Raw genomic sequence first — 9,170 nt, 5'->3', positions numbered from 1 at the left:
AGCAGTGGTGGTCACGGCCAGCAGTGGAGGCAGGCGGCCTTGGCGCGCAGCGCAGGGCCGTGCGCGAGCTCAGGCGTGGCGGTGGAGTGCAGCCGGCGTGGCAGCGTGAGCGGCCAGCGCAGCGGTGCGCGCTGGCAAGCCAGCAGCGTGCCAGGCCAAGCGGTGACCGCGCCCAGACCTAAGTCCCATGCCGTGCACGCTTTTTAAAGCAGCTAGAAAATTTGTACACGATGCTCCAAAAGCCGAACCAACTATTCGATGCACAAGAGGGTACGTTGGGCTGTCGATCAGAGTCAAGATATCATACCACTTCCTAAGCCGATCGCTCTACAAATATCGCCAAAGATGGCTCCGTCGACCCCTTTGTAAACCTACGCGAAACGACGTCACTCCGAACGATTTCGCGTCGAATCCCCATTTCGACCTACGGGATGTACTAGTTAGTTATCCATGTCCTCGCCCGCACACGTATATCGCCGTTCGCAAAACGTTTTATAACATTTTTGTTTGACGACAATGCGATTAGAATACCCAGCAATATTATGTGACCCGTAACGTAACCTTTGTTTCATGTTTCATATACATGTTTCAAGGACCGAAATTGCTTTATAACTCGTGTTTTACACATATGCACATAACCATAATGCTCATGCGATGTTTTAGCAAAACAGTGCAATGTAACACCGAGGGTGTTAGAGTATGTGCTGAGATTGCCATAAGTTGCTGCAACCTTGACCGTAAGATGAGACCAGATGCAGGGCATATAATCAAGATGCTCGATGAAACGGAAAGTACGGATCAGTTTACCGAACCCGATGAAAAGGAATCTGTGGACGAGTTTAAACCTGATGAACAGGTCAGTGTGCCCAGGTGAATGGGTCAGAATATTAGTAACAATAATAATTGCACATGGCTCTAAATTAAAGCTTCATACCTTACTGTTTGACCTACGTCTCTCTAAAACTGCCTATGATGGCTCCCTAAACATGCATTGCCTCAAAATATTATGTTGACAGATAAAAAAGTGTTAGTTGACAACACTTTGTGCTATATATAGCTAGTCGCAGGTCGTGCAAAAAAAGTTATTTACTAACTATAAGCTTATATTACTCCCTTCATGCTAAATTATAAGACATTTGGGCTTTTCTAAATACAGACTTTTTCGTATACATTTAGATATACACTATGTCTATGTATATAATAAAGTTAATGTATCTAAAAAGCCAAAACATCTTATAATTTGAAATGGAGGGAGCATTTGAGAGCCACAATTTTCATTAAATATTTCTTCTGTCTGTTTCATATAATATTTATGAACTTAGTTTTTAATACCTTGTTACAAACATGTAAACTAGCTCTTATTTTCTATAACCTCACATGAAAACTTAAGCATTGCATACATTATCGTTTCACCATATAATACCTACTCTTAGACATCAACATATATTGCAATCTCTACATGAAAACTTAAGCATTGCATTCCTACTCTTTTCACCGTATATTTTTGTATTATTATTACGCAAATCTTTCAACTTTGGATTGAGTTGGTCCACATGAAAGCCGGGAAGCTTATATTAGTGAATTTCATATGTCATAACAGTTAACATTTTTTAGTACATAAGCACTGCAAGTATTATCATTTCATCATGTTGTTAACATCTTTATCCCTTTTCATATCGTTTATGAGTACTACAAATTATGATGAGTGAGTCAGCAGGAAAAGAATTGTACCTTATAAATTGTTGTTGTCAAATTAAAGTAAATAAGATTTGGCCATCTAGATAATGTCAGAAAATGGCAATATAAAGTTCGTGACCTCATCGAGAGCTATAATGTTCTTATAAAAATGATCTCCTACTACATAACAGTAAACCACTTTGGCCTGAGGTGCTAGTCCAACTTGTATATTATCAAAGGCTCATGCATGCTTGCCAGGTAGCCGATGTGCGGTTTGATAATGTGAGCACGAGCCTATGTTTTGGCACCAATACTCACTATCCATATTGGCACAACATGAGTGACACATATAGTATTAGTGCCATCATTGAACATAGTCCAACATGGGTATACCTCTATATATACACGTGCGTTTGTCGCTGCATCCATGTCCCCTCACTCCTCTTGGATATGGGAGGAGGGGAATGGAGTGGACCAGAAATGGTAGTGGGTAGATTTGGGAGAAGATGGTGTTGAAGAATACCGTTTGAGGGATTGTAATAAAATTTTTAAGTTTTTATATGCAATAAATGTGGTAAACACAACCTTTTACTAATGACCTCCAATATGGTTTGCTAGTAATGTGAATATTTAGGGTGTGTTTGGGACTGCTCCACGAACTCTACTCCATAAACTCCACTGTGGAGCAGCTCCATAAAAACCTGGAGTTTGTGGAGCACCTTGCATTAAGGTGCTCTCACAACTTCATATTTTTCCTCGAACTGAGTGCGTGGAGCTAAACCTGTTTGGCTAAAAAACATGGAGTGGAGCTAAAAAAACGTGGAGTGAAGTAGTCCCAAACACCCCCGTTAATGGAGATGAAATAGAAATTTGTATTTCATTAGAACCTCGTAGTCCATATGTTTGGAAAGTGTAGCATATTGAAAGTTAGTTGTTTTTGTATCATAGTGCTTTTTTTTTTGCTTATGGCATCTGTTCCAAAACTTTTTTTTTATATTGTCAACAACAATGAACTCGTATGTCATAAACAAAAAAAATGCACCGTTACGTACCCTGCATCGGTACAGACTATGAATCTCAACATACTCGAGCGTGTAGTAGCTGGAAGCGAGGAACCAAGCCATCTAGATTTGTCACTTCTACAGAGCATCACAGAAAATTTCTCTGGGCAGAGAAAAACTGGTGTTGGTGGATGTGGAGAGGTTTACAAGGTAACTGCAATTTTTATGGCACCACACCTTCATGTTTGCTCTTTTCATAGCATTACTTGACATAATGATCATGGTCTTTCTCATAATTAAGCACATTATAAACAGGGCATGCTTCGAAATGAAATTGTTGCTGTGAAAAGGCTTTTCAACCGCCGAACAATTAAAGACACGATGTTCCATCGGGAGGTTCAAAGTTTGATCACGGTTAGGCACAAAAATATAGTACGATTTCTGGGTTATTGTTCTTTTACGGAAGAACGCGTGTTAATATTTGAAGGAAGAACAATTATGGCTGAGATACGGGAAAGATTGATCTGTTTTGAGTACATAAGCAACGGAAACCTTGAGAGCCATCTCACAGATATGACTTCTTTTTACATGATATCAGTAGCTCTCCAATTCACATTATAAGACAGCAGATCCAATAATCAGCAATCTAACACAGTGCTTGCAAGCAAAAATATGCCAAACAAAAAATTAAACTAAGATCATCAACAGTGAAAACTAAATTAAAGAGCACAACAGAGAAATAATCTGATCAAGAGTCAAATCCCTAATCATGGCCACTTCCTGAATTTTAAAATAAATTTGTAAATACTCAAGTAAACGCTATCAATATTCTTCTATTCATTTGCTTACATACAGTCCAGTGACCAAAGCGCACAACTGCATTTTCATATGATATGGTTACTTTCTTGATCGCACCATGCATCTTCACTACTGTAATCCTAACTTTTAAATTGCATTTGATGAATAATCATGGACAGTCTACAGATAAAAAAAGGCCACATTTTGTTCAATGCTCACTTGCACATACACTGGGCACGTTATTATTTATTTGCAGCTTCTAAAATACTCTTGATTCTTCATATACTTCTTAAGATGAACTGAGGGGACTTGAATGGCATACTCGTTATGAAATTATTGTGGGGATCTGCAAAGGTTTGCTCTATCTTCACAAGGAGAAGGATATCGTCCACATGGATCTCAAACCTGCGAATATACTGCTAGATGATCTCATGGTGCCCAAAATTACAGATTTTGGTCTATCGAGACTTGACAATAATTCACAAGCAGGGACCACATCGCGTCTTATGTCACCGTAAGCTACTAATAATACATTGTTGTTTCTGACACTTGTCTTCTTACAAGGTCTTTATGTCATAGGGTGTTGATATGTGTGTTCTTATCATGCAGAGGATATTGTGCTCCAGAATACATTCTCGAAGGCAAATGGTCCAGCAAGTCAGATATATATAGTTTGGGAGTAATGGTTACAGAGATGGTGACAGGAAGTAAAAAGGGGCCTGATCTTACCAAAGTAAGAGTTGTGGTTATGTCATCGTTGCATGGATATGTCCTCTTTTGGTCATGATGCTAATACAAAAAACCTTGAATGAAAGTAGTTGAGCTGGTTATTTCACTAGTAAGATCAATCCAGAATGGAAAAGCACTTACGTTTCATTAGGGATAATTCCAATACAAAAAAACAATAAAAACGTTACTGTTTGATACTTCGCTTTCGTATATAATTGTCTACTTGTTGTGAGTCATTTTTTCTTTAGTTCTTTTTATTTCCAAAACAACTTAAAATTCTTAAATTGATTGGGCAATCATTTCATACAAGGATCACATAGGAATTTCACATGAACATTATAGCTTGTTTACTGGAAACAGTGCAATTCTCAGATACAGGAATTAGGATACTTTAGACATATTCCAAACCTGTGTTACTATAGCCAACAACGTCTCTTTAGTTGTATTATTAAGCCGATAACAATGTACATGTCATTTGCATTAAATATTTTGGTGCCAATTTGAATTGTTTTGTGTAAATGCAGGTACTTAGAAGATGGAGGCACAGGTGGATTAAATCATCAAAGCATACAGCCTTGGGTTATCAACAAGTGACAAAATGCCTCGAGCTGGCCCAAAGAGGCATCCAAATTAACCCGACAGCCAGACCTGACATAGTATACGTAATGGATGAGCTCAACACAATAGATAGTAAGGGTGGCCAATTCCAGGTATGCCCTATGTGCTCCCTGAAGCTCAAGGGATCTAAAGCTTTGATAGGCTCTGGTAAAGCTAATTAATGCATCTTTAATTTCTCCATCACAGGAAATCCCTTGCCTGGAGGACATGCTTGGGATTGAGCCGCTGGAAATACACTTCCCCCTTTAAACTTGACCCGCAGATATCACACTCAATTGAGCTGACCAACGATACGAATGATTACATTGCCTTCATGACAAAGGCAAGGTCACGCTGCTTCCGCATAGAGCCAGACAAGGGCATTGTCCCACCAGGATCCAAGTGTAGTGTCACCGTAACAACGCAAGCACAGGTCAATGCACTGCCAAATAATCACCACAAGGAGGAGATCACCGTGCTGAGCACCAGAGTAGATGGAGGTCTTGCTGCTATGGATATAACTGGAGACGTGTTCATTGAGAAGGAGGGTACTGTGGTTGATGAGGTGAATGTGATGGTTGTTTTTGACAAACCACCACCGGCTGATGAGGAATCCTGAGAGAGTGAATGGCAGAATCAACTTCTTCTCTCTGTTGAGATTGGGAATTTCAAACACTTTAGGCACGTTTAAGAATGGAGATCAAACGAGGGAAAAGTCTACATTATTTCAAACTCTTAATTACTATATCATTATGTCCTCACATTATTAGAATATGAGTTTTACCTTATTCATCCCATCATCTGGTTCATGTGTTCGCATTCCTGTGTTTTTTTCATCCTCTATTTTGCACATTCATTCATTTTATATTCCTGTATTTTTCCTCGTTCCTGTCAAGGGCGTCGAGGGATAGGGTAGGAGGACCCCGGCTACATAGATCGTAGCTGCGATCCGTGGTTAGGGGCGAGGTTTTACCCCTCAGCGCCCAGTTGTTTCAGCAGAGGAAGATTAGGGAATTGGGTAATTGTTCTTGCTTGATTATCACCATACCGAGTACAAGATTATATAGGCCATTCGGCCATAACAACTTGGAGCCAATTGCTCCTCAATCTAAGGCCATGATCGGCTCTACTGCCTTCCAGACACTTGCCTTCTTCCGCGTGCATGCAGAGCGTGGTGACCGTGCCTACGGTGCCGCTGGCGCGCCATCTGCGGCTCTAGTGAGCATCCCGGGCGCGCCGTTTCCCTTGTGTAGGCGCGGCCCCACATGACATCTCTCCCCCTCAACTAGCAGCTCATCCTCGAGTTGGAATGTTGGGTACCGGTCGAGGAAGGAGTCGACATCTTCCTATGTCACGGAGGCAGCAGTCTCACCCTTCTAGTGAATGAGCACCTGGCGGATGCCGTGCGCCAAGCGGATGCTCATCGTATGTTCAGGCTCAGGGAGAGCGGCACCGTCGTGGCATTGTGGATGGCCGAGAGGGGCGGTGGCACAGCTGGTGGGACGCCGACGAACTTCTTGAGGAGGCCGACGTGAAAGACGTCGTGGAGCCGAGTGCGCGGGGGCAGATCAAGGCGCACCGCGACAGCGTTGATGAGCTTGGTGACACGGTACGGCCCGAAGAAGCGAGGCTTGAGCTTCCCTTCAGTCGCCTAGGGTAGGGAGGCGGCAGCATGATGACGCTAGCGGAGCAGGACCCAATCGCCAACAACGTAGGAGACGGGGCGGTGAAGCTTGTCGTAGTGGCGCTTCTGGATTGCCTGGGCCTGTTCCAGCCGATAGCGGACGTCTACGAGGAACTCGTCGCGGTGCGCCTTGTTCTTGGCGATAGCAACCACACGCATCTCGCCCGGCTCATAGGAGCGAATGGTTGGTGGGTCGCGACCATACACCACATGGAATGGCGTGTCGCGGAGTGAAGTCTGGTAGGCCATATTGTAGATGTACTTGGCCTAGGACAGCCAGCGGAGCCATTGGCGGGGGCGGTCGCCGGTGAGGCAACGTAGGTACATGACGATGACATGGTTGGCCGCCTCCGTCTGGCCATCCGATTGCGGATGGAAAGCCATCGTCATATGTAGGTTGGTGCCCATGAGGTGCATGAGTTCCCGCCAAAACGTGGAGGTGAACACCGGATCATGGTCGGACACCATGGACTGTAGCACGCCGTGGAGGCGTACAATGTCAGCGAAGAAGGCCTACGCCATGGACTCTGCGGTGTACGGGTGAGCCAAGGGGATGAAGTGGTAGTACTTGCTGAAGCGATCGACCACCGTCAATATGACGGACTCCCCCCCCCACCTGCCCCACGCGCGGCAGCGCCTCCACGAAGTCGAGGCCGATGTCGATCTAGATGGCTTGCGGTATAGGAAGGGGCATGAGGAGGCAGGCTGGATGTAGGTGCTCTGACTTGTAGTGCTGGCAGGTGGAGCACGCGCGGACGTAGTCCTAAACTAGGCGGCGCATGTTGGGGAAGTGGAAGTCGTGGCGGAGGCGGTGCACAGTGCGCTGCACACCCTCGTGGCCGTCCTCGTGCACGGCGGTCATGATCTCTGGCAGCAGGGTCGACGTTGGTGGAGTGTAGAGGTGGGAGTCGAAGGTCACCATGCCGTTGATCATGGACCACGGCGATGCGCGGGTACCCGCGGTGATCTCGTCCCGAATGGCGATGAGGGCTAGATCGGTGGCCTATGCCTAGCGGAGGCGCGCGATGTAGTCGAACCATGGTGCGGAGATGGCCAAGATAGCACCCTCGTCGGTGTCGCAGCGCGAGAGGGCATCAGCCACCTTGTTCGTGGCGCCAGGCTTGTACTTGATGGTGAAGTCGAACCCGAGGAGTTTGCTGACCCAGTGGTGCTGTGGAATCATCGCGAGGCGTTGATCAAGGAGGGTCTTGAGGCTATAGTGGGTCGTTCACACCAGAAAATGGCGGCCCCAGAGGTACGGTCACCAATGGCGGATGGCGTGGACGAGGTCAATCAACCCCTGTTCATAGGTGGCGAGGGAACAGTGACAAGGCACGATGGGCCCGCTGAAGTAGGTGACCAGGTGCTTCTCCTAGATGAGCACCGCCCCAAAGCCATGGGTCGAGGCATGGCATTCGACGACGAACGGCTTGGTGAAGTCTGGCAACGCTAGGACTAGGGCCGACGTGACCGCGGCCTTGAGCACTTGGAAGGCCATGTCGTCGTCGTCGTTCCAGCTAAACCCCTCCTTCTTTAGGAGTGCCGTGAGGGGGGCGCGATGGAGCTGTAGTCATGGATGAATTTGTGGTAGTAGCCCGCTAAGCCGAGGAACCCTCGCACCGCACTCGTCGAGCGAGGCTGGGGCCAGTCATGGATCGCCTGTACATTGGCGAGATCCATGGCGATGCTGGCCTTGGTGATGATGTGGCCTAGGTAGGAGATGGAGCCAACCCTGAAGGCACACTTAGAGCGCTTGACAAAGAGGCGGTGCTGTCGTAGCACGGTGAGGATGGTGTGGACATGCCGTAGGTGATCCGCCCAGGTGGTGCTATAGATTCGGATGTTATCAAAGAATACAAGCACGAACCGGTGGAGGAAGGGGCACCGAATGTCGTTCATGAGGGCTTGGAAGGTGGCCGGGGCATTGCACAGCCCAAGCAGCATCACCAGGAACTCGTAGAGCCCATCGTGCATGCGGAACGTCGTCTTGGCGATGTCAGCCAGACTCATCCGGACCTGGTGGTAGCCCGAGCGTAGATTGAGCTTGGTGAAGAACTTGGTGTCGTGGAGCTTGTCTAGCAGCTCGTCGACCACCAGGATGGGGAAGGCGTCCTTGACAGTGATCATGTTCAAGGCCCGGTAGTCGACGTAGAAGCGCCACGAGCCATCAGCCTTCTTGATGAGGAGGACCGGGGAGGAGAACGCCGAGGAACTCCAGCGAATGAGCCCTTAGTCCAGCATGGCGGCGCATTGCCGCTCCAGTTCATCCTTGTGCGTTGCCGGGTACCGGTAGGGGTAGACGGCCACGGGCTACGATCCGGGGAGGAGGACGATGCTGTGGTCGCGGCCGCGTGGTGGAGGAATGTGGTAGAACCGCCTAATTTAATGCCTCCCAGGAGTACTTGTCTTCCATTAAACACTAAGTACTCAAGGGAGGACACTAAATTACTCAGTTCCATCGAGCACACCCCATGGGAGAACCCAAAAATCCATATTTTTCAACAGGATCATAAATGGCAGAATAAAGCTTACAACATTTTAGCCATTTCTTACATCACTTTTCATGCAACATCAGAGTATAATATTTATTGTTTATAACAGCGGAATATAATCATGTTACCAGAGTCTCAGCAGAAATAAAATTATTTAATGACAAGTTAAACATTAACATGATGATTCGTTAT

General features: G+C 46.1%; 2 protein-coding genes across 2 annotated transcripts; both read left to right on the top strand.

The window, feature by feature from the left end:
- The first annotated feature begins 747 nt into the window (after positions 1–747).
- On the top strand, positions 748–5,535 carry LOC136484899 (cysteine-rich receptor-like protein kinase 27). The gene is made up of 5 exons (XM_066481875.1): positions 748–856; positions 3,771–3,990; positions 4,086–4,209; positions 4,730–4,915; positions 5,010–5,535. The coding sequence occupies exons 2-5, from the start codon at positions 3,869–3,871 to the stop codon at positions 5,070–5,072; spliced, it is 495 nt and encodes a 164-aa protein (XP_066337972.1). The 5' UTR covers positions 748–856; positions 3,771–3,868; the 3' UTR covers positions 5,073–5,535.
- LOC136488869 (vesicle-associated protein 1-3-like) lies at positions 5,137–5,421 on the top strand. Its single transcript, XM_066485661.1, has one exon. The coding sequence runs from the start codon at positions 5,137–5,139 to the stop codon at positions 5,419–5,421; it is 285 nt and encodes a 94-aa protein (XP_066341758.1).
- Positions 5,536–9,170: the final 3,635 nt, after the last annotated feature.

This window comes from Miscanthus floridulus, chromosome 10 (assembly GCF_019320115.1).
Source record: "Miscanthus floridulus cultivar M001 chromosome 10, ASM1932011v1, whole genome shotgun sequence".
Lineage (NCBI taxonomy): Eukaryota > Viridiplantae > Streptophyta > Magnoliopsida > Poales > Poaceae > Miscanthus > Miscanthus floridulus.
This window is presented reverse-complemented; position numbering and strand designations above follow the sequence as displayed.